The sequence below is a fragment of the Anopheles gambiae genome, chromosome 3, assembly GCF_943734735.2.
Source record: "Anopheles gambiae chromosome 3, idAnoGambNW_F1_1, whole genome shotgun sequence".
Classification (NCBI taxonomy): Eukaryota; Metazoa; Arthropoda; class Insecta; order Diptera; family Culicidae; genus Anopheles; species Anopheles gambiae.
The window spans coordinates 3,269,161-3,294,587 of NC_064602.1; the positions used below are offsets into that span (position 1 = coordinate 3,269,161).

General features: G+C 48.0%; 4 protein-coding genes across 16 annotated transcripts; 3 read left to right on the top strand and 1 right to left on the bottom strand.

Annotated features, from left to right (window-relative positions):
- Positions 1–36: 36 nt before the first annotated feature.
- On the bottom strand, positions 37–25,181 carry LOC5668197 (nucleolin). 3 transcript variants are annotated; one of them, XM_061660817.1, is made up of 3 exons: positions 23,506–25,181; positions 1,332–2,085; positions 37–1,258 (listed from the first exon to the last, which is right to left on the bottom strand). In XM_061660817.1, exons 2-3 carry the CDS (start codon positions 2,040–2,042, stop codon positions 899–901), a joined length of 1,071 nt encoding a protein of 356 aa, XP_061516801.1. In that variant the 5' UTR covers positions 2,043–2,085; positions 23,506–25,181; the 3' UTR covers positions 37–898. The 3 variants fall into 3 exon arrangements, with proteins under 3 accessions (XP_061516801.1, XP_061516800.1, XP_061516802.1); XM_061660816.1 differs by lacking the exon at positions 23,506–25,181 and adding an exon at positions 2,170–2,492; XM_061660818.1 differs by lacking the exon at positions 23,506–25,181 and adding an exon at positions 2,157–2,476.
- On the top strand, positions 2,643–3,978 carry LOC1277996 (zinc finger protein 271). The gene has a single exon (XM_317516.5). The coding sequence runs from the start codon at positions 2,856–2,858 to the stop codon at positions 3,945–3,947; it is 1,092 nt and encodes a 363-aa protein (XP_317516.5). The 5' UTR covers positions 2,643–2,855; the 3' UTR covers positions 3,948–3,978.
- Positions 4,157–15,053, top strand: LOC1277995 (choline/ethanolamine kinase). Of its 8 annotated transcripts, XM_061660806.1 has the most exons (9): positions 4,215–4,777; positions 4,850–5,214; positions 7,292–7,336; positions 10,313–10,651; positions 11,224–11,780; positions 11,858–11,998; positions 12,072–12,342; positions 13,440–13,688; positions 13,766–15,053. In XM_061660806.1, the coding sequence occupies exons 2-9, from the start codon at positions 5,194–5,196 to the stop codon at positions 13,889–13,891; spliced, it is 1,749 nt and encodes a 582-aa protein (XP_061516790.1). In that variant the 5' UTR covers positions 4,215–4,777; positions 4,850–5,193; the 3' UTR covers positions 13,892–15,053. The 8 variants fall into 8 exon arrangements, with proteins under 8 accessions (XP_061516796.1, XP_061516791.1, XP_061516792.1 ...); XM_061660808.1 differs by lacking the exon at positions 7,292–7,336 and having other exon boundaries at positions 4,196–4,777; XM_061660805.1 differs by having other exon boundaries at positions 4,221–5,214.
- Positions 16,044–19,702, top strand: LOC1277993 (peroxisomal acyl-coenzyme A oxidase 3). 4 transcript variants are annotated; one of them, XM_061660803.1, is made up of 5 exons: positions 16,075–16,225; positions 16,895–17,006; positions 17,228–18,759; positions 18,833–18,987; positions 19,051–19,702. In XM_061660803.1, exons 2-5 carry the CDS (start codon positions 16,981–16,983, stop codon positions 19,447–19,449), a joined length of 2,112 nt encoding a protein of 703 aa, XP_061516787.1. In that variant the 5' UTR covers positions 16,075–16,225; positions 16,895–16,980; the 3' UTR covers positions 19,450–19,702. The 4 variants fall into 4 exon arrangements, with proteins under 4 accessions (XP_061516786.1, XP_061516787.1, XP_061516785.1 ...); XM_061660801.1 differs by having other exon boundaries at positions 16,099–16,188; XM_061660800.1 differs by lacking the exon at positions 16,075–16,225 and adding an exon at positions 16,543–16,780.
- Positions 25,182–25,427: the final 246 nt, after the last annotated feature.

Sequence of the window (25,427 nt, forward strand, 5' to 3'; positions counted from 1 at the left end):
AATTCATACATATATCACACAAACGAATCGCCGTCATTTTCCATTGATAGTTCCATTTAAAACAATGAATCGCGTTTATTTTTAATAATTTCATTAATCGTGCGAGTGACAGAGAGTGGGCAGGACGAGATACATTGCACTACGAGTTCGTCTTCAGTCGCTCCCATCATTTCCATTTCCGTCCTTATCAAATGCCTAAGTGCAGATGATTATTCAATGTGTGTGTGTTTTTTTCTTCATTAAATCGATCTTTCGTTTTGGCAAACATCCGGCGGCCCTTAACCCTTAAATTGGCTGTCGCCATTGCAAAGCCTGCCTGCAAACGCGCGTGTCATGATGTTGTCGGGAAGGGAACTACTATAAAGTACTAAATTACGAAAGTTCATGCTCAAGAAGTTCAGTCAAGTGTGTACCTACTATTACTACTACAGTACGCACGTGGTACACTGCCGCGGGGGCATCCATAAACATTAACATTTAAAATGTGTGAAGATTTACACGAGTATCCGTCGCCTTACTATCTTACTTTGCTAGCGTGTAAGTGTGTGCAAGTATTGTTCGTTTTTTTTGTAACAGAATACGTGTTGACGCGTTTTTTCTTAATACAATTACATGCTAACAGGATTGTATGTTCGGCCGAATGTGGCTTTCTTTTCTTCTGTCTGGCTGCTGAGAACATTCGTGCCGAAGGAAGAAGATACAATTCGTCTCAAATCTCATGCCTCAGTCGTCAGAGACGGAGCTGCAGCAGCGTACGAGGAATACGCGTACGAAATAATATAAATTAGTATATGCTGTGTGTCACACGTGTCCTTTTCTGGTGGGGAAGGCGGCTGTTATTAGCACCCGGGTATTCCCCTACTTCTTATGCCGAATCCCCTCCCCCACCAGCCGAATCTCATTCTTCCTGCGAAGGAATTTCACTTCCTTCCTCTTCCTCGTCCGCTTCGTCGTACTCTTCCTCCTCCTGGTCGTTCGCCTCGTCACGCTCATCCGTGTCTTCTCCCGTGCTGCGATTGGTCTTCTTGCCGCCGGCACCCGATCGCGAACGATTCCTACCGCCGTTCGATCGATCACTGCCCTGGCTGGAATCGCTCGATTTGCCATACTGCTCCATGTACTTCTGGTACTCTTCCTTCGCCCTGATCTCGGTCGCTTCCACATCGATGATCTGTACGCGCAACTGTTTCGTCTGTTCGATGCAGCGCACCTTCACCTCCATATACTCATCGGCCCGTTTATCCTCCCAGCAGGAATACTGTTGTGGAGAGAGAGATACAAGCGTGTTAACAATATAAATTACAAACCCACACCCCAAAACACACTCTTACCACCATCGAGGAGGTGAACTGTGGCGTGTTTGCGTCGACCGATTTATCTCGAAAGTATTTCTGCAGCAAGCTGGAACCGTCCCGACGCCACAGACACACCTTCAGATTGTCCCGTATGCCTTCCTCCAGGTCCGCCCGGCTAACGAACAGTTTCAGGTAGCCGCTCTTGTCCGGAAAACTGCTCGCCGTATTGACAACCTTGCGCTGGATCGGTCTTACCGACTGCTCCGAGCTGGGACTCTGCTTCATCCGTCCCATCGAGCCCCCCTTCGATGTGGACGGTGATGTCTTGCTGCTGCTGTTGCCTTTGCGCCCGTACACACGCTGCGGTGTGGCGCCGGACTTTCGACCCCGTTTCGGTACCGGTGGAGTGGAGCTGCCACTACCCTCACTATCGAACCGACTATCATCATCATCATCATCGTCATCATCGTCATCGTCGTCGTCGTCATCATCGTAGTCTTCGGAGTTGCGTTTTCTTCCAGCGCCACGGCCCTTGGCGGCGGGTTTGCGGCCCCGCTTGCTGCTATTACTGCGACCGCCACGCTTTCCACTGACCATGCCGGTCAGTATGTCGCGCGTTTTGCGCTTCATCGCTTTCGGATCACCCTTTTCCGGTCGCCAGTCTTCCTCGGAGTCTTCGAAATCCGTCTCCTCGTCAAAATCGGAACCCTCCAGGGTGGTGGTCACCATTTCCGTTCTGCTACGCATCTTGTCTCGGTATTACGGAAGCACACAGTTATAAGTTTCTTTTCTACAAAGTTAAAAAATTGCATTAAACACTGCATTGAAACACTTGCCAAACCGGTTAGCAGTCTGTCTGACCCGCAACCCGTACCCAAGGCGACACTGGAGGAATGCAAGCAAATTCCTGTATTCCCGTTCTGGATTACGCTGCCCTATTTCTGTCGCACCGATGCTGCCGTGAGAACCGTCGAACAGCAGTTCAGATTAATGATGGACGGCACAAATATTCTTACTTTACAAGGAAGAATTGTTTAACAACCAGCTTTACATTGAGATTGTTCTCATGCGCTCGGTTCGGGAAGCAATATTGCACAAAGATATACAAATACGGGAGCGTTTTCACGGATTTTTTTGTTTCATGTTTTTCATCGCAATTTTTTTATATTTATGGCATTTTGATGCCGTTTTTTCAGTTTGACAGTTGATTAGCCCGTTCGAACCGGTTCGATTACAAGTTCAACCGGTAGGAATAGAAATGAAATTAAAATACGATAAGAGTAAGATTTAAATAAGGTTTTGTATTGATTTTGTAGCTGATATATCAATGGCGCACAATATTATCAATAACATGAACTTGTTTTAATGAAATAAAAGCAAAATTGTTTGTTAAAAATGAACCGGTTTGTATGTATGCGTATCTCGGGTACTGACTGTATAGCGTAAATAGCTGACAGATCAGAGACGCTCGTTTGTTTACATACCACCAAGCTACAGTATTGTTGTTGTTCCGCTCGCTTTTCCATAAAGCCTAACTAATTCATTTCAATATAACCCTCCATGGAATCGTTCGAAATTTGCCGAGTTTGCATGGAAGAAGTTAAACACGTTTGGCCATTGTTTGAGCACTGTGCCAAGATTCCACTGGAGCTAACGCCAGCGACGCTAATCAGCGAATGCGCGGGTATTGCAATCGATCCAAACGATGGACTGCCCGACTTGGTGTGCGATAGTTGTCTTGAAGCGATGGTGATAGCTTACAGTATCAGGCAGAAATGTATTTCCTCTGACAGAAAGCTGCGGAAAATACTGCTGCGCAGTAACGCTTGCAGTGTGCCACAAGAGGTGAAACAGCAGGAACATTTGACAGACGAAACCGTGGAAAGTGATCGAGAGACCGAATCATGCGAGGCAAACGCAGTCAGTGAAAGTTTAGCGAATGAAAAGGAGTCTAGTGGGGCGGACGAGGACTCAACATCAGAAAACGCTATCGAAATTGTGTTGAAGGAAGAATTAGCTCCTGCGTACTTTGACGAGGAATACCTAATCGAAGCTACTTACACAGAGCAGCCCGAAGATGGTGACGGTGCAGAGCAACAAATCGCGGAAGATGAATCGAATGATGAGAAGCTTGAATTAGCAGATCTCGAACAATATCCACAGCACGGTGTGGAGAAACTGTTTACCTGCGAAATATGCGAGAAGCGTTTCGCGACCAAGGGCAATATGAAAGCTCACGCGCTGCTGCACAGCAACCACAAACCGTTTAGCTGTGAGCTGTGCGGGGCAACGTTTGCCAAAAAGCATAACTACAACATGCACACGATGCGTCACGCCGGCAATCGAACCCACCCGTGTCCGGTGTGTGAAAAGTCGTTCGTGTGTGCGGTGAATTTGAAGAACCATATGCGCATACACTCGAGCGTAAAGCCGTTTCAGTGTGATTACTGTAGCAGAGAGTTTTGTCACCGAACGGATAAGGCACGGCATGAAGTTTCGCACACCGGTGAATATCCTTATGGGTGTGAGAAATGCCAGCGCAAGTTTTCCCGAAATACGAGCCTTACCAAACATCTGGTAAAATGCAACGGATCGAAATCGAAACATCCCAATTGGAAAAGAAAGTCAAAAATAGAACAACATACCGAATAATAAAAAGAAAACAAATACGTTTAGTATCGTATCATGAACGATCATCAATTAATTTTGAAGGGAAAATATCACAAGAAACAGGAAAATCGCTGTTAATTCTTCAACAATTGAGGGGCTAATTGAACGCAAATGGTGCAGTCTGCGCACTATCCCAACTGTCACTATCGATTCGATGAATTTTCCATGCGATGTTTTTTCCCCCACCTCCTGTCAAACGCATAATACGGTCTGCGCCGTCCAACCGTTTTACCGAGCCGAAGGGAAAATAATAACATTCAAACCGTTAAGCTGAAAGGACGTGTCTGTTCGTTCGGTGCACTCATTGTGTTTTTATTGTGTGTCTATTGTTATTAAACGTTATCATTCTTAACTAAACCTGTGTGTTAGGTACGCACCACCCAGAAGAAAAAAAAAGTTGACTGCACAAAGTGTATGCAAGATTTCCGTAAAGTTGAGTTTATTGTTCTCCGTTTGCCGAAAGCTGCTGAGCGTAGCATGCGGTGTACGGTAGAGAAGTGAAAAGCAAACAAAACGAAACATCTGCATCAGCTGGGTCATCATTTTGCAAACAGACACGCGTAACCAAACGCTTAGAGCACGTTTCTTGTGGAATGTAACCAAAGATTCGGTTGGAGATTGGTGAATTTTAAGTTATCGTTGCTAATTGTTTAAACAAATTATAAATCGCCGTCGTAGATTCGCGTGCGTGAGTGAGTGCGTGAGTGTGATAGATTCCCTGCAGTACGCTTCACGTAGCGCTGTTTCTATTTTTACTTTTCGTGAAGTAAAGAAAAGGGCTAGAAGAAAACCATTCAACACCTTTCGAACCGGTACCGAGAACGGACGACGCAACGCGACGCTAGTGACGTCTTGGCTGAGCGGATTTTTTTTTTTATTTAAAGCACACACACACACACATACCCGCGTCGCTGGGCCTGGTGCTGTGCTGTTACCACCGAATCGAAATCTCGCATCCCGTTATCAGCGAGGTTGGACGGCATCGACCGAAAGGCGCGCGCGCGCAAGACCGGCCAGTACCCACAAAGTCCAAAAATCATCCCCACGTCCAGAGGGGTGCCTGCTTATCAGCGTGCGCCAGAAAGGTATACCGAATCACCCATCCGAACATCCGAACTTCAGGCTTAGTGGTGTGACATTTTTGGTGCACATACGGTGATTAGTAGCTCATCCGGCACGCAGTGAAAGATTCTATGCGAAGCAGCAGCACAGGAGAGATAGAAGCAACATGAATAACCTGATTGCGAAGGTAAGTGATGTGTAGTTTGAAGTGCCATTTTGATTCTCTCCCTCTCAACAGGTAGGCCATGATAGAAGAGAAGGTGTGTGTGTGCGTATGGTGGTGGCGTGATCGTGACAACCGATCGATTACGGCTACATGAGAGAGAAAGCCCTCTAAAAACGGCCCGCGGCTGTGTGGGACACTTTCTGGTGGTCCACACGATGGAACACTCATTATACTTGTGGTTAACCAGATGTTCATTATTTCATAGCACGACACAATAAGTAATGCGTCTCGACGCTTTGCGTGCGTCATACCATCTGAATATCATTAAAAACATGCTTTTTTAAAGAAGGACAGACATTTAATTTTAGGGGCCTGTGAATCATGACGTAGATAGGTTTTCCACAACAACTTCGAAAACAAACACAGAAGTGCTCCGACAGGGGATTAGCAACGCAAACAAATGAGTCACTCACGAAACGCGCAAGAAAAACAAATCTAAACGATAGCCCGCCCCGGTGGCTCGCGGCCAATGCGGGGAATGCGTTTTGCAGACTTTCTATCAACGGATGGTGTGTGTTGGGGTTGAATACGGCGTAGATCGACACAACAAATCGGCTCGCCCCCCCCACTACAGTCTGTCCTTCGAGCTATGGCCCCGTCGCGCAGCTGATGACCTCTCTGGAAGAAGAAGACGAACCAGCGATTACGTGCGCCACCGTGTGCCACGCGTCTCTTGGTTCGCCTTTTATCGATCGTATCGTGTCCGTGAAGATCACAGAATAATGTAAAAAAGGGGAATGAGCGCTGTAGAATCATCTCGAAATGATTAATCAATGCATTCGCTAGTTGTTTGTCGCTCTGTGCAATGGTCCTAGTTCGATGACATTACGACAAGACATGAAATTGGTGCAAAGCGACTTTACAGAACCGGCTCCCGAACCGATCGATCCACTCGTGCGCGGTTGCAAAATGTCACGACGCATGACTAATTAGATCGGTTGATATGGCTTTGTTAGCAGTTTGTTGTTCCATTTCGCACTCACCGGCACCGTGAAAGGAAACGGCTGAGCAGGTGCTAGGGAAGTTATTTCACTCCGCCGTTGTCTCCCATGGTTCCGGAAGTGTTTCCCTTGTTGGAACGGGGTCGGTCGGTCGGTCAATGTTTGTGGCTCTTTTTTTTCGGGGAGCTCTCTTCTGAGCTTATCAACGCTTCTTAATCGCTTACTAACACCTTTTCCCTGGTGAACGATTCAACTAAATGGAATGCAATTTTTAAACAGTAGGTAACGCATTCACAATCATTCCATTTGCAATTCCTTCCCGATCAAGGCCGGCAGGAAATGACGCGTAAGGAAAGTCAAGTTTAAGCAAACAATTGCCTTCGAGATTATGCATGTGTTTCCTCTCACCAGTCTGTTGCCCTCTTCCCCTAAAGTGCGGGCGGCGAAGGGTGGTGCTGGGTGGGTCTCGGCCGGCTCTTATCAGTAGAATAGTTGCGGCGTAAATATTAGAAATACAAGTGCCCGATGCGTTTCTTCATAAAACAATTCGTGGAGCGAGCGGCCGTCGTTTGCTTAGCGGTTCTCCAACAAAGGGCAAGGGATCAACGCCGTAATGAAAAATTCGTCTTGATATGAATGTCGTTTTTACTGTGCAACAAAGTGTACGTACACACTTATCTTTCTGCTTTGTGTTTGACCAATTTAGTACTCCGCCCCTTCAATCATTTGTATCGAGCGAAGCGGTAACTTTCCTCCGGCTTTCGTATGGAGCTGTTGGCTACGGTTTCACTCTCTCAGTATTCCCCATCCCACCGTCCAAAACGTGTACTGCATTAATGACATTTAGAAGATTTTTATTCCACGTGGAAAGATTTACGCCGTGACGGATTTGTGCGAACAGTCATCATCAGACATCATTTCACGGTCACGTTCCAGACATACCGTGCCGTGTGACTTTGGCTATCGTTACGCAGCCCCCTCGGTATACCCGTGATCCGGCATCTAATTACAATCGAATGTGTTTTGTGTGGATTACAACAGTTTTGGTTTCTTTTTTCTCTCCTCGCCCCCCCCCCCCCCCCCTCCCGTTCTAGCAGAAGCGTCCTGATCCCGTGGCGGAATCACTGAAGCAGTTATTGAAGGTGAAGTGTGACGGTCGCTAAAAAAATGTCAACCTTTCTTTATTTGCGCATTTCCCCGCACGTCGGATTTTTTCTCTCAGCTCCTCTACACTTTCTATAGAAGCTTTTGCTTGCACACACACAACAAATTATTCGGCACCGCTTGCTTGGTTGGGGTATTGCGTTTGAGCGTAGACGGCACACTAGAGCTCTACACATCAGCTGCCTTTGGCTCTACGCCAGAGATCACGTTGCACATTGCACTTTGGGCAGATTGAGATCTTTTTTATGATGCAAATTGTACGAAAACCCCATTTTGGCGCGAATCGCATTAATAATTGCATTCATCACTTACTTACTCATATGCGCACACAGGCAAGCTGCTTGGCAGCTATTTTTACTACTATTTGCATGACACTAAACCGCGCCATTTAATTGCTGTAGGTGTGCAAAAATCCCGCGAGAGACACAAAACACGACATTGTGGACAAGGGATCGACGCAGATAGTTTGCATTTTCAAATTATTTTGAATGTTTCGTTTTAGAGAACAAAAAACGCAATACAATACAGGCTAAATTTCCCCCCAGGACTTCCCTATCGTAAGGGTTTCTGGTTTGCCCCGGTCTGGTTTGCCTTCTATCTATGCATATGACGGTCAATGACGGTTGGATCAATAATGGACAAAACGAATGCACCGGTACGGGGGATACAAAAAAAAAACACACAAACAAACGGCCGGAGAGTACCGGAGCCATGTTTTAGCGATTCACCAAGGCACAGCTGAAGGTTAGCGCGCCTGTACACGGACGAATCTAGTGTGCAGTGCTTAATGCATATCGGTCCATGCTGCCACTGTTGGAGTGTGCTGTACACGTCGATATACAGACGGTGGCGCTTATACATTTGCACGTGTAGATCGGGCGGCCGGTGTAATGGGCCCGTTATAACGGTCATAATGGTACATAATTTTAGCTTATCCTACAGCAAAAATTGTTGGTAGCCGTGTACGTACACCAGGGGGCGGGGTGGCAAATTGCTGCCAGCATGTCGCATGTCGAACCCTTTGCCCGCGAGGTGTGTTAAATGTGCTCAGTTCCCTTGTATGACGATGAGCAAGTGGAACAGTAGGAGTAAAAGAAAATCAATAGTAGAATAATTTAAAGCAGAAAATTGTAGACAGTTTGTTGAGTCCAGCGCAGTTGATTTGCAATCAAAAGAGACAGAGAAGATATGATTGAAAATGAGAAAGGCTTTTGCTTTGAATTTCAAAAAGATTAATGGAGAAGTGAGATAAATTTTGATATAATTCGCAATCAGCAAGGGATGCAATTATACAGGAATTGTTTTGCAAATTCCGCTTTACATTGTGTGCCGTAAGGGCACCCTATAATGGTTGCCTTGTAAGGACCATACGGCGAATCGCATCTTAATGATATTGAACAAAAGCAAACCCGCCATGCCTACTTTGTTTGTTTGCACCCTTTGATTGAATCAATAAACATCCCAAAAAAGCCCATTGCCGTAGCGAATCTTGCAGTCATTTTATTGATCCGCTTTCGCTGGGTGCCACGTGTTTTTGTTTACTTTCCTCACTTGGCCACCTGTCGGGTGACGGCGCGCGCTACGCTCCTATTTCGGCTTCGTTGCAGGCCCAGAAACGCTACGTCATGTATTACGATACGCCGCGAATCCTTTTGCTGCTGCCATGGCTGTGTTGGTATGTGTGTGTGTGTTATTCTGTTGTTCCACCAGCGGACTGCGGAGAGGATCGCAGTTTCAGACAGCTGTTGTTTACGCGGACTCCGAGCCCTTTAAGCGACCTGCTGGCGATGATGAAACCGGACGGCACAGAATGTCGCACACCAACAGCAACCAAACACACACACACACACACTCGGCTGCCTGCCAGCCCGCACGCAACGCAACCTTTTTGGCAGGCAAAACGCAAAGGAACAACAGCAAGCAGGTTGATCGGCTCGACCGACCGATACCCGACGGCGGTGCTCGTCTACCCGAACCTGCCTTGCCACGAACGGGCACGCATGCGTCGACGGGGTTTCTTCGGGGTCGAATGGCAATAGTGTGTTTGCGGTGCATCGTAACCTATCCACCCCGGAGGTGTCTCGGTGGAAAGGTGTCTAGAATCCATGTTTGTTTTCCGAACACACAGTCGTCAGGCCTGATAAAGTGTAAAGTGACTTGCAGTTGTTAGGATTAGCATAGAAATATGTCAAGGAGATACACGATTGATTAGGTGTTCAGGAGCGGCTCAGTTTCCGGATACTTTGCCAAAGCAATCATCACCATCTGAAGGATTTATAAAGTGTGTTTGAGCTTTTACTTATCTCTGCTAGCGCTACTCTCAACAACAACTAATCCACGACAGCGTCAGCGCAATACTTTTCCGCATGGCCGCCGTTTGCCAAAGATAGAGCCTTGCGATCGATTTTTGCCAAATATTCACCTTTTTGCTGCGACAGACAGAGGTACTGCGGTGTATGTGACACGCTCGGCAGTTCTTTCTACACCATTAGATCGAATATATCGTAACTGCGTTCACTGTTTAATCAAGGAGGAAACAAATCATTAGCGTTTCAATACACCAGCCAATATACTGATACTGAAGGATACCCCGCTGCTGTAACCTTAGAGAGAAAAAACACCTACGTGACCGTGTGTGAATCCCCACCGAGACACCAACACACGGCAATTACACACACGCGTAGTACAAAGCTTTTGCAAATTGCGGATTGGGTGTGACTCGCCAGCAGCAAAACCACACACACTGATTCCTTCGCTAAACCTTAAGCTTAGCTTCCTCTTAAGTTGTCTCATTTGTAGTACGGCTACGGTAGGTTTCATAATAGCAGCCGCCATCGGTATTCCCCTCGCTCGCTCCGTATATTTTCCCCCACAAAACCACTCGAACGTTCCATACTAATGATAGTTGTCTGTGTGTTTGTGTGTATGTGTTCTCTTTCCCTTCACCATCGCAGGCCAACTCTCCCACGGAGATGCGGGACATTGCGGCTCGTATCTGTCGGGACTATCTGACCGGTGCCTGGAAGACGATATCGGCCGACGAGCTGCAGCTGAAGCGCATCAGCGGTGGACTCTCCAACTTCCTCTACTACGTCAGCCTGCCGGAGCATCATTATTACGGCAACAACAACAACAACAACAACAACAATGGTGGCAAGAAATCGCATCCAAACTCACGGCGAGGCTCGTTCGCAACGGATCACCATACCGTGACAAAGACGGCAACAAAGGCACGAAATGGAAGCAAGCGGGCACGAAAGGATAGTGGCGCCAGTTTGCTAGAACCAAAGGAGGTAAGCCAGGAGACACGATGAGCGAAAGACAGGATACGACGGGTACAGTTGCAGGCACCGCAGAGGGGAAGGATGCACAACAGCCTCGCGTATTAGAAATTCCTTTTCTTTTCTGGCTCCTTCCATCATGTGCCTAGGAAGTTACGTATTAATTATTATCTTTACTACTGTCGCGCCATTGTGTCGGCGGGGGCAGGCATTGGCCGATCTTTATCGATGATCAAATTACTGACGATGCTGCTTGGAGGGCGCGAACCAGAATTATCATGCGACACACAGGCCTTTAACTCTGGCCATTGTACTGACAACGGTGTGTCTTCGCAACAGTCTATTTGCTCGTTACGAAGCAGCAGTTCAGGGCTGTGGTAATGCCAATTTACAGCCGATTACCAACGAATAGATAAGATAGGGCAAATATCTATTACGTTTCGCATCGGTGGCAAAACGGTTCCCAAGGTCTTCATTTGCAAAGGGGTGGAAAAGAATGTTTAAAATCTTGATGTAATTTCGATTTAATTTGATTAAATGAACACATTCTTTAACGTGTCCTTTTTCAACCTCACGTGTTGCAGGTGCTGCTAAGAATTTACGGTCAAACGCACGGGGAACATGCGCTGGAAACGATGCTCACCGAATCGGTCGTGTTTACGCTGCTGAGCGAGCGCAAGCTTGGCCCGAAACTGCACGGCATCTTTCCGGGCGGCCGCATCGAACAGTACATACCGGCCCGGGCCCTGCTGACGGCGGAGCTGAGCGATGCAAAGATATCGATAAAGGTAGCGGAAAAGATGGCCGCCATCCACAGTATGGACATACCGGTGTCGAAGGAACCGGACTGGATCTGGAACACGATGGCCCGGTGGCTGAAGGGTATCGCCGGGACGCTGGAAACGATGGAGCGCGATCGGGCGAACGGCAACGTGAAGAAGGCCGGTGGTATCGGGGATCAGTCGGGGGAAGAAGCAAGCATCATTACCACGATGGATCTGGCGGGTGAGGTCGAGTGGTTGCGATCGGTAATTGAGAGCGAAGACTTTCCGGTCGTCTTTTGTCACAACGATTTGCAGGAGGGCAACATACTGCTGCGACAGGATTATCCCACAGTGAGCGAACCTAGCTTCCGCGAATGGTAAGCTAAGCTAAAGGATGTGCTGGATTTCCGTGACACAAACATTGATGTATCTGTTCTGTTTGGTTTTCCTTTAGCACAACTTTGGACAATTTCGATGAATCGGCCCAGCTCGATTCACACTTCAGCAGCATCCTAATATCGAACGGCGGTGTGGTTTCTAGCAATGAATCGGTATCTCCATCCGATGGCAACATTGGTCTCAATCGCAGCTCGAGGTATGCAGGGGAAAGTCTTTTGTTTCCATCGCATCCATTCTTAAAGAACCTTGCCCATCCCATTCCATTTCAGAAAGCGATCGCTGGATCACGATTCGATGGAGAACGATCTGGACAATACGCGAGATTCGGTGCTGAGCGGCAACTCCCAAGCCCTGTCGGACGCAAACTCTTCCACGGACGGCGAGCCGGAACTGATGATCATTGACTTCGAGTACTGTGCCTACAACTATCGCGGGTTCGATCTGGCCAACCACTTCCTCGAGTGGACGTTCGACTACACCAACACGCAGTCGCCCTACTTCTACCACAAGCTGGACCAGTACCCTACCGCCGAACAGCAGGTAAGGAACGGCCTCCAGCCTCGGAGACACCACAATGGGCGGCGCAAGCCCACCATCATCAGCGCACTCGAGCTCGGCTCGGCAGGTGGTCAGGTAACCAGGGCCGAATCGTGTTGCGCGCCCTCCGTGCTTTTTGCTCTCTTTTTTGCGTTCTTCTATTGTTTTTCTCTTCAGTTCTCGTTCTCGTCCACCATACTGGTGCGTGGTGCGTGTGCGGGTTGAGTGAAGGCCTACCGGGCACTTCCACCATGCCGCCACACGAGCACAAATGCCTAGAGAGCGCCAAGTCGCGTACCGGAACCAATAGAAACTCAAAACTCATTAAAACAGGATAAAGTATTTCTCTGGTCCAGCAGCAGCAGCACGTCATCTCGTCCTCGTCGTCGCGCGGTACCTCTCTCTAGTCGTACCGCCATCGAGCATCAGTAATGGTTTCTTTCGTTTTAGAAAGGGGCCCGGAATGCCGGAGCCGATTTCTGCGTGCGCACGCTCTCTCTCTGTAAATGTGCGAGCGCGCGCGGCGGGTGTGTGTTTTGCATCTGCGGTGTACCAGTGACTAGGAAGTAGGGTTCTGGGCAGCGGCAGCAAACCAAGCAAAAACACACAGTCACACACACACACCGCGAGCAGCTGAGCCCGGCTGATCGTCCGTCCGCTCATCCTTCACCGATTTGTACCAAAAGCGAATCTACCAAAGTAGAGTTTGTGTGTCAAACCCATTTATCATTTTTCATGTTTTCCCCCCCGTTTCATTCATCCGCGCACCTCTTGTGTGTTGTGAGTGTTGTAATTGTACTTTCTCGTGGCGTTTATAGTCGTTCTTACGGCCCCCCATGCTGTATTTCAACCTTATGTTCACTCACAAATCTTCATCCCCACGATGTTGTTCACAAATAATTTAAAGAAATAGAAACACACACACACACTCACACAATGAAAAGTCGAATGAATGAAAAACTTGTTGTGCAACTTTTATAAACTGTAGCCTCTTTTCAAGCCTTTTTTGTGTTACCCTCTTGTGACGATCACTAACGTATTTGCTGTGGTTTACTTTCAATTTTTACTCTCTTCCTCTAACGAACGAACGCCAAAAACAGGAAAAGTTCATCACGCAGTACCTGAGCCACTTGTCGCCACCGATGGAGGATGGGCTGGAGATTGGCGACCGTGATGATTCGGCCGAGGAGGAGGAACGCTCCAAGTACGGTTCGCTGACGGGCAGCGTTTCGGAGGAAGAGGTCGAGCAGGTGCGCCGGGAAGTGCAGTGCTTCACCATGGCGTCCCATCTGTTCTGGAGCCTGTGGGCCATCGTGAACGTGTATCAAGAGATCGAGTTTGGCTACATGGTAAGAGGCTCGTCGCTGTTCAACGTTGACACACCGTTTCTAAAAATGGTTTGTTCCCTCGCTTTCCCCCTCCACAGGAGTACGCCGTTTGCCGACTAAAGCAGTACCAACAGGCCAAACAGTGCTACATCGAAACGACAATGCCCAACGGCGGGAACGGTTGTCCGGGCGAGCAGACACCACCGGTCGATCCGGAGAAATGAGCTGCTGGTCCAAACCCTGCGTAGCCTGGTACATATGCCGGAAGGGTGATGTGGTGGGGTCTCCGTTTTGAAACTGAGACTGAAACTGAATCTCATACCCCGGTCAGTTACTGCAACCGTTTGTGAAGAGGCTGCAAAATCAAAGAATGTCGGAACAACTTTCCCTTCCACGGGGGAGGTGGTTGTGTGTCTGTCGGAACTCATTGGCTGTACAAGACTCTCTCGGATCCTATTAACCCGTAAGCGGGCGTGCGCACACATACAAGAAACCCAATCTGATCCAGTCTATAAATTATGAATGGGCGAACTTTATATCGTTCAGGCTCCGTTTTTCCGCTTTTTGTGTCAAAACGACAATTCTAACCGCGTCAAGTACCAAGCACACACACACACCCACACAGCCTAACTTGCTGCTGCTCATTAACGGTAACGGGTGCGGAACAGAGAGTTAAACGTGATTTCGATTTTAAGCAACGCACGTGTGACCAGTTGTTAGAGAAGTAGAGTTAGCCGGAAGCGTTTGTTGCCAACCATTTTGTGGAAAGGGTTTTGCGCGGGTTGTGGAGTAGGCTAGGTTAAGGATCGTCCAGCGAATGTCCAGTCCAGTTGCGTATGATAAGGTCGTCATTTTAGGTGAAAACAGTATTAGTTGCCCATAGTGCGCGATGCTAACGAGCTGTGGTGGTGTATTGTTGCTAGACAGACGTGTGTACGACGTACGTGTACGGTGTTGTCCTGTAGGGTATATTGATTCACTCCACAACGAAGCTGTTTCTATTATGACTATTTATTTGAGGTTGTTTTGTCTTACGTATACTTTAGAGTCAGATGTGTACAAACGACACTCTCCCTGTCTGGCGCGCTGGCCCCACCGTTTTCAATGGCGCAAAATGGCGTCGTTTGTGATGTACGGTTTTGCGCAAAGAGTGAGAGAGAGAGACATATTCTATCTTTACTACTACAATTCCTTCACTCACATCCTTTTGGAATGGGACGAACAGAAAAGACTAGGAAAGAAGGTGTGATATGACGAATTTATACCGATAGTAGTAACTTGTCTAACTTAGAGCTGCTGTGTAATGTCGTTCTTAAAGAAACCGGGGGGAGATTTTTTATAAGTTTTATTTTCTTTCGCAATAAATGTGTAACATTTTGAGTTTTATGTTTTTTACTATTTTCTTATTTTGGGACACACGATAGTTGAGCATATATAGTAGATCCTAGCGAAACCCGTGTGATGTGTATAAATGTACTCGCGTGTAGTGATGTGTATTGTCTGAAAGGAATTAAGTAAAACCGACCTAATGACTGAGATGTTTTTGGGTAGAGACCGATGGCAAAGGTGTGATGAAACATAGAGAAAACGGCATGTTAAAAGCGTAGCGATAGGCGGCGGAATGTTCAGGAGGAAAAAGCAAACTCACTTTAAAAAAAAGCGCCTAAAAATGCACACACCACGTTGTGTAGAAATTCCCAAGCATATCGAAAACCATACACGAGCTATACTGAATGTCACATACAAAATCAAACTTCTTTTCGTTATTCAAAGCTATACGTAATTACATATATGCTGTTTAGGTGGAGTGTGTGAAATAGGCAGAGAGCAAGTTGAACGTGTTTCGCCAAGTGCATTCGACGAACCGGTAAAACAGACAAATGAAATTCAAATTCAAATGCAATGTTATCGTATGCTCGCATCCTGTTAAGATCACACCGCATACAAAACAGGGCCTAATGTGTAGCACGTTCAGCGATCGTTCAAATTTGGGGCCGTTTATTACGTAGCTAGCGCTAGAATTAAACTTTTTGCACCATATTTAGGAGACCGCGCCATGTTTTAACTGGTAACGATCGTCGTAAAAAGCCAAGTGAGAAGAAACCCTTATGCATCGCGTCGTAATGTAAACGGATTTTAGTAATGTAATTAGAGAGAATCTACTCACGCTCCTTTATCGCTATATACAAATAAAATCACCTTTTCAGTACACCTTACACCGATGGATTTGGAGGAAAGATTTTCGACTTTTATCGCGCTTGTTGCGGCTTCTATCGTTCCCCCCGCATGGGGAGGAGGGTCTTTATCGCTTCCACAGTGTCGTGTGTTCCCTTCCCACATCGGTGTTGTGAATCGCCGATGAATCTTTGACCCGTCATACTGGGGCGGGTTAGCTGGGGGTATAAGCATTCATTAAAAGCTCTACACCATTCAGTGTTCTTTCTTAATTCGTAGTGACAGCACGCTTCTAACATTCTGGAAGTTTGCTTAAAGTACAATACCGTTTTGTACACCGTTTCTTGTAAGATTGGGTTTGAAGAAATCCTTATTGGAAAAGGGTAGGGCAATATTCATATTTTTCTTACTGGTTGAGGCTTCTTTCTGTCGGGTTGGAACTTGTTTGCAAGTTCTCACAATTCCCGCACTGATTCAGAAAAAAACAGGAAAATTTCCAAGTTGTGAAATAGTTATCAGAGGGCAATATAACTTTACAACGATCGTGCACAGAGTTCGAAGTGCATCAACTCTACGCACCGAGTTTAAAGTCATGCTTTTAGCGCGCGCACACACACACTGACACAATCATCAACACTGCGCGCTAGTGACGTACTGCGCCAGTAGTGGTGATGATGTAAAATTGCGTTCGCGTTTTACATCTCAGTGGCCTGCCTCGGCCCACTTTGCTTTCATTCATTGCGTAGCGAGGTTGTTGCGCCGAGTGGTCCGCTGGTGCGCCCGCAATCTTTTTGCCAGGGTTTACACTGTGTGTGTGTTTGTGTTTGTTTGTGTGTTCCGTTTAGTGTAGTAGTATGGTTACAGCGCATTTCGTCTACCGATGATTTGCAAAAGATTATCACCTATTGCTGCCAGCTATCGGGCCGTATTTTTGGATGGTGGAGTTGATAAGAACATCGCACGCAACCACTGCATCAACAGCAACAAAAGTGTGCTGCCATTGTTTTACATTCGTCGTGAACTATGTTTTTCTTCTGTGTGTGTTTCACCAGCTGTCAAAGTCGCACGTAAACAAACGCCACAGCGAGACTACTGCCAACTGGTACAACCGGCAAGTGGCAACGAAAAGCCGGCAAATATGAGCGAATTCAACACAATTGCACGGTAAGTGTTTCATTTTGTTATTTAATGCAAACGAGCTTCGGAAATATGTGCTTACTTGAATAAGAAATTCTAAACATCCAACGAAAACAATGGCCTGTTGCCTAAAACATCGCACAATTGGTGCATGCGATGTTTTAAGTGTGCTTTCTACTCGGACGAGTTGTTCAAATTTAAATAGCACGTGCGCATACTATCAAACTGACCGTTATGTATTCTTCCAGTCCTTCGGCGCACGGACAACTGTTGGACAATAAAACCCTGTTTCCCGATCCACCTGCACGTGGCCCACTGACCCGGTACCGGAAGCAAGCTTCCATCGATTGGCGCAAACTCAAGCTTTCCTTTCACGATGAACCGTCCCTCAAGCTGCAGCACCGGGTGTGGGAGTTTGCCAGCAAGCACCCACTGTTCGCGCATCCGACCGGCACGCTAACGATGGACGAGGAACGCCACCTAGCCACCAAGCGCATGTACGTGGTACAGAATGAGAAAATGTTCACCATGGTCGACTATCTCGAGCGACCCGATCTGGCCACCATTTACCACCAGGCGTGGATTGCGTACGAACCGAGCATGGCCGTGAAGTACTCGCTCGGGTTCGGCATGTTCCCGTCCGTCATACGCACGCTCGATGTGGGCCGGCTGGACGAGATCGTGGAGGGCAACGAAACGGGCAAATATTTGGGTGCGTTCGGATTGACCGAAATAGCGCACGGTACCAACGCGAAGGGTATGCGCACGACCGCTACGTACGATCCGACGGCCGGGGAGTACGTACTGAACACGCCCGACTTCGAGGCGGCCAAATGTTGGATCGGAAATCTAGGCAAAACCTGCACGCATGTGATCGTGTACGCTCAGCTGTACACTGCCGATGGTAAGCACCACGGGCTGAACGCATTCGTCGTACCGGTGCGAGATCCGACCACACTACAAGCCTACCCGGGCGTAACGGTCGGTGATCTGGGAGCGAAGGCGGGACTTCAGGGCGTGGACAATGGATTCGTAATGTTCCGCCAGTACCGTATTCCGCGGGATAATCTGCTCGCGCGCACGGGAGACGTGAACGAGCAGGGCGAGTTCGTATCGCCGTTTAAAGATCCGGCCAAACGTTTCGGCGCTTCGCTGGGTGCCCTCTCCGGCGGGCGCATCGGCATCTGTGGCATTGCGAACGTTTACCTCACGAAAGCGATCACGATCGCGCTGCGCTACTCGGCCAGCCGCAAACAGTTCGGACCGGACGACAGCGAGGAAGAGTGGCCGGTGCTAGAGTACCAGTCGCAACAGTTCCGACTGTTTCCGCACCTTGCCAGCAACACTGTGATACGGGTGTTTAACCTTTGGTTCGCCAAGGCGTACGGGGACATGCAGCTGAAGATGCTGGGGGGAGAGAACATTGGCGCGACCGGGATGGAGGTGCACGCGCTTTCCTCCGCTGCCAAGCCGGTGTGCACGTGGGCCGCCCGGGACGGTGTGCAGGAGTGTCGGGAAGCGTGCGGTGGCCACGGATACCTGAAGCTGTCGACGATTGGCGATTTGCGCGGCAATAACGATCCCAACTGTACGTACGAGGGCGAAAACAATGTGCTGATCCAGCAAGCATCGAACTGGTTGCTAAGCGTCCGGGCGAAGGGTTGGGACAAGTTTGCCGAAGTATCCCCGCTCGGTTCGGCCCAGTTTCTTGCGCAGTATGCTGTGCTCAGCAGAAAAAGGGCCACCTGGGCTGGTCCGGCGGATGCGGCATCGATTGCAAGTAAGTGATTGGGAAAGATGTTGGGCAAAGAGCTTGGAGAGAATAAGAGACATGATTCAATATGTTGCAACAGATCAACTTGAGGCACTCGACTGGCTAGTGGGCTACCTGTTGGAGGAATCCTTCCAGAAGATGTCATCGCTGAAGCGGCACGGAAAATCCTCCTTCGAGGCTCGTAATGATGTACAGTCGTTCTTTGCGCGAACGCTTTCGATCGCTTACGGAGAGGTAAGACGTAGAACCGTTTGAAGTCGTTCAGCTAGAACCCTACACATTTGTGCTCTCTTTTAGCGTATGTTACTGAACGTGTATGCAAAGTTCCTGGCCAACCTTGAGGCCGGTCCGGAACGATCCGCACTGGAGCGACTCGGCTCACTGTACGGTGCCGGAGCGATCCTGCGCCACGTAGGCGTCTTCTACCAGGGTGGATACTTTGCATCCCAACCAAACGCAATGGCACTGTTGCAGCAAGCTGTGCTCGACCTGCTGCCAACGATCAAGCAGGACGCGATCGCAATAGTGGACGCTATCGCACCGCCCGACTTCATCGTCAACTCACCGCTCGGTATGAGCGATGGTGACGTGTACCGGCACATGGAATCGGCGATCATGCAAGCGCCGGAGGCGCTGGAACGCCCCAAATGGTGGCGTGACGTGGTGCATCGCGAGTACATCAAATCGAAGCTATAACACCATCCTAAGACAAGATATTGCTGCTGCATGCTGCTGGGAGCTTCCAGATTTTATGGAATTACTCACCATATGGTTAGCTGGGAGGGTGACAATTACAGCAAACTAATTTTTATTTTTATTTTACTACGGACACATACCTTTTTTTAGCCTCCATTGTGTTAGCAAAGCTCCCGTCGAAAGGGAAACCAATAAAAAAGAGAACAAACGCACAGGAGGGTACATGGGCGGGCTGCGGGTTTTACTACTGTAACAATACGCGTCATGATCAGTGTTTTTGTGCGAATTTTATATCACCGCAAACGCGCTAACAAAACAAAAAAGGTAATAAATTTTTTGCAACACTCTTACCGATAAAAAGAAAGCCTTAAGAAAATGTAAAAAGCGCACGCGTTTCGACTACCCCACGATTGTGCGCCTGAAGGCAGAAGAGGATGATGGGGCCCGATGGTTGCGCCCACTTTCGCATAGACTTTTGCTAACGCATTCCGTAAACAAACCATAAAACACCGATTGCTTTGATCGTTTCCCGGCCAACCCAGGCCGGTGTCCTTTTTTGTGTTTACGATTCATCTTTTTACCGTCCTTTGTTTTTGGAGGTTGTTGCTTTGGGAAAATGGGCCAACGGTAGGGTACCCGTGTGTGACAAAACCAGAAGAACCAACCGACCGGGGGTAGCTTGTCAGCCGTTCTCGCTACCTTCTCGCCGTAAAGGACGCGCAGCTTCTGCAAAAGGAACCGCGCCGGTGGGTGGAGATTGTTTACGAAAACTATCAACCAAGTGGAAAAGGTAATGGGAATCGATGGTCGATAGCCAAGGTAACAAGATGAGTAAGCGGGAGATGCTGTGAGTTTCGAATACAGCACAACAAGAACACTGTTACTGCACATAGTAGGGTAAGAACAGTTGATACAAAAACAAAAAACGACCCGATGTCTCTGCACCATCACCAGCAATATAACATTGGCGGAGCATTCGAAACAATTTTATTCGCAGCTTCCACCGAATGGTGAAAATTAGATTTACTGCACGCTCCGACGGGACACGCCCAGGTACCGACTTGAAAAACCTGAAACAGGTCAGTATAATGGGATTGCAACTGGGGCAATCGTGGTCGTCTTCTGCTGCTCTGTTTGCATACGCCGTCAGGCATGCGACAATCGGCCGCCCGAAGTCGTCCAAAACAAAGCATGTCCAGCTCCTGCTCCTGCCGGGATGGCCGAATTGGTTTTATGGTTTTACGATCTGTTTACGTTCGAAACGACAAACCCACCGCGTGACGCCCGCCCCGGGGGAAAATGCTAGTGCAAAAGGCAAACCCGGGATGCCTCTATTACCGTGCGCGCCTGTCGTCACCTTTTGGCGAAATGAGGAACAGAGCCTACCACCAGCAACATAAACCTTTGACCGCCGCACTCTACATCGCGGCTCGGTGATCAGCTCAATTAGCTGACCCTGGATGATGATGGTAATCCTGGGACGGGAATTTTCGACCGATGCAAAACCTTGACCAACCAACCTTACCCTAATTCCCAAGGGATAAGAGTCGGTTAAGGGACACCGTTTACCTGTTGACTTAGGGCGAGGGGGAAACCTCCGACTGCGTGCGAATTTGGGTATAATTTTTATAATCCTATTACCATTTCCAGACCCCAATTTGGCACAACACAAACAACTAGCAGCAATAGCAGGGCAGGACACGCGGAACTCTGCCTTTATACAGGGCCAGACTCTCTGTGCGTCGGCAAATCCAGATCCCTTTTCCAGCCGATGCCACAGCGCGGTGCAATTAAAAATGTTAGGCAATCGTAAGGACGTAAGTTGACGTAACTTCGGCGCGTCCTACTGTTTTCGCGATCGATTGTGATCGTTGGGCAATAAAGTGCTACGAGCAGGTGCCGGCCCCTCAGACGGAAGTTTGAAGTCCTATTACGTAAGCAGTCTAGAATTGCTGACGGACGTCTGATCGGCAATGTCCAGCCGGAGCAAATTCAGCCAGATTCAATGAATGGACATTAAAACCGGAGACAGTGAGATGACAGTGATTTGCATCGAAAAGAAGATAACAATCAAATCAGGATTTTCAGCCGCGACTCCGATCAAGAATTTAATACGCAACATTTTGAAACTCCACTCTGTTTTCAATGCGGAGATACCGAGAGTGGGCTTTTACATTATTTTACGCTTCAGAAAAAAATCGTTTGATGTAATTTCCAACGGAATAATGAATGGGAAACCTGTAGGGAAAACCCTCATTCAACACACAGCAACGGAAGTTTTTATAGGATCATTGTTTATTGAGGAAGTTTGTGAATGACACACGAGCCACTTCCTGCAGTAATGTTGTAAAAACATATAACTTTTGAATCCATTGGAAGTAAAAAAAAATGTCAAAGGATACGATGACATTAGCTGGAATTTCTGGCTGACAAGGCATTCAAAACTATCCAACAAATCGTGTAAACGTTAATCCTTCTATTGGATTGTGGCTGCGCCCTGCTGGCGGCCAGCAAGCTTAGGAAATGGATTAATGCGCTATCCTCTTTTCCTACAAGTCCTGCCCACCTCAACTGTACCTCAACACAGGGAACATGGAAAATCCCACCCGTCGCCTGAGCCCCGTCGCAGAGGGTTTTTACGTGGACAATTATGAATTAACTGCTTAGCCAAGCGCTCCAGGATAGGACCCTGTTTGCCAAATGGCTTGCAAACGTAACACGACATCCAGAGGCTGACTACCCTACGCTCAACCTTACCGCAATGGGAATATGGTGCCCTGTGGCTCTGTTTAAACTGGAGGTCAACTTTTACTACCCTGCGGAGGCAGACAATCTGAAGCGATCTGCGAGACTGACCGATCGCTCTGGCGACTGGACTGGGTGCATTGGCAGGTAGGGACATCGCCGGCACTACCCACGCCTGCATTACCTGTCAAGACATGGGAATAACCCTTTGACCAGTCTACCAGTCTGCTGTCTCGACGCAATTCAAGATCGGGGACTGCTAATCTTAGGGATGTGTAATTAAGTTACCTTTAGCTTACTACCTTTGTTTAAAAGCGAGATGTCCTGCACTCTGTTCAATCATTCCACCGTGAACGTTCCGAAGCGTTACAAGTACTCTCCGTCCAGCTCCGTCCGTAAAGTTCAACATTTTGGCAAAGCATCATGGCAAACATATCGCTGCAAGGACACCAGCAAATTACAAGTGCAAATGCTTCTACAAATGAAGCGTATTATGGAGCGACCACAACTTACCAGCAACAACAACAACAACAGCAGCAGTACAGCGGGGCCAGCTACTACAACAATTGTGCATCTTCAACATCCCAGCAGACGGGCACGTGTACTGGAGTGTACTGGAACGGCCAATCCAACGGATACACCACGAACAATCAGTCTGCTGGATACTACAACACCGGTTCTTCTGCATCTACATATCAAAGATCGCACTGGAACAACACGCACCAACGTCAATCGAACAGCGAGTACTATGGCCAGCAGCATCAAATGGCTGTTGCTAGTGGCAACCGAAGCACCGCGAAACGAGCCTACCCTGCCTCGGCTGCACCTCTGCATGACATTACGAACAATCAATATCCGGTAGCAGAGCAGCAGGCCAAGCGAAGGAGAGTTGCAACGATCAACGCACACTCGGGAGGGGCCTCTCATAACGGTGTCTGCCGGAAGCCATCGATCAGTGCGTCCGTGCCTTATTCCACCGATCCTACGCGAAAAGTGCGAATCGAATCGATCTTCCGCCACGTTGAGCTTCTAGCGCAAAGTTATTGGCAAACGAGTGGGCCAACGACAGCGTCCACCCTCAAACCGGCCACCGTAGAGGCGCTCGAGTGTACCGTATAGCAGTATTCGTGTGAACGGAATGTCCGCCAAGAATCGCTTGTTCCTTAATAATGACGCAATGCCTCGATGGGACCATTGCAGTTGGGTAGAAATTAACTGTATTTAGTACTTAGACCAGATTAATTTAAGGAAAAAGATGCAATATCTAAATCAATAATAAAATGATAGTGTTTATCTAATTAAAATTCTTACTGTTGTTGGGTCCATACGTTCGACTTCTTGCAACCACACGCACTTTCACCCCAGTAATGGTAAGGATAAGCTTAACCTTCACATCCGCCCGGATCCGATTCAACTTGGAAGTGGAACTATTTTTCTGCGAATCGTTACAACCAGCCGATCCTTTATTTTCCACTCGATCGATCGTAGCGCCATCCTACGCTTCCGAGAATATTATTTTCGCACCGTTCCGTCTCTACCCGCTGGCAACACAGCAATCTGCCTAGGTCAGTCACCGGCGCTGCTTCCACTGCTGCTGTCCTTTTGTTATCGCGCACGATATTGAATTGTACAAAATTCTATTCATTTCCCCGGTAACCGTACATTGGCTGCTCTCTTCACTCTCGTAAGGAGCAATGTCTGCACTGCTTGCTTGTGTAGGTGCTGCTGGGATCGAATAACCGCGCGTTTGCTAAACCCGTTCAGTCTTGTACGCGCATCGTTCGGAAGCACACACAACGCGCCAAAATGCGAACCAAAGCAAACGTACGCTTCCTTGCCAAAGTGGTCGACTTGACGCAACAGGATCAGCTCCTGCCAACCGTGATAGTAGAACCATCGACAGTGACGCAAATTACCGAAAGGATCAACAGCACTAACGCAAAACACGCGAAGGATGTGATGACTAATGCGGCAGGGAAGGTTCACAAAGTGTACACCAAAAAGCACCAAAGCAGCGCTGGAAAGACGCCATCGTTGAAGCGCACCAAGCGGACAGTGACCGGGCGTCCGGATGGCGATCCGATTCAGCCGCCACCGCTGGCGCCAATTGGCCCGCCAGGTGGGTTGTATCGGATGGACCTGACACAGTTAATTACCCAAAAGCTGAGGGCGATGCAAGCGATACAGCGGATGAGGCACGATATTCACGGCAATAATAGCAACAGCGGCGGTAACAACTTTGTCTCATACAATCATCATCTTCAAAACAGTTGGCTAAACCGTCAGCAGAACACGATGATGGCGCACAGTTCGTCGAACGTCTTGGGCGGCCCTTGGATGGCGCATGTTGGTGATGCCGGTGGTGCTATGCCGAACTGTTGCAGTGTTCCTGGATGCCAGCAAGCTGCCGTTTCGATCCCTACCAGTGTCCGTACCGAACTTCGAACGTCCGTAACCCAGCAACCAGCGGCTGGTAGACAATTCTCAATATTCCACAGCGTGGAACTGCTGGCACAGAGCTCCTGTAGGTCAAATTATCACTAGACTTACACCTAGCGTCGTGACACAGGAATGGTGATCTCTAAAAGAGAATTCGAAAATGCGAAGTAAAAAAAACATTCGATATTGATTTAACTAAAGACAATTCTCAATATTCCACAGCGTGGAACTGCTGGCACAGAGCTCCTGTAGGTCAAATTATCACTAGACTTACACCTAGCGTCGTAACACAGGAATAGTGATCTCTAAAAGAGAATTCAAAAATGCGAAGTAAAAAAAAACATGCGATATTGATTTAACTTATACGATAATTACCGTACACGAAATGAATAATAAAGGAACTTTGCGAACGATTAGATAAAGTTCAATAATCTCTGCGCTTTAGATCCCATCTGGCAAATGATCATACGGTTGAGGAACAAAACAAAATCGGTTGCTAAGCTACCGCACACAATCACGACAAGTGTCCTTCGAGCAGCAAAGGGCAGAGGATACAGGCTACTGAGCGCACTCTCGGTGGTTTAAATCGGCTTATCCCCACCGTACGGTCCCATTGTGTGAGCATTTATCTATCCCTTTCTGTATAATCTCCCTTCTATTGTTCTATTTGTTTAGTGTGTCCGAGCCCGTGGGCTACCTTTGCCACGGCGAGAGGCGACGACAACCTTTGCAACTATTCCGAAACAAAAGGGGGCAGTGAAATCAGAATTGACTTTTTCTTTGTTTCGGTCCGA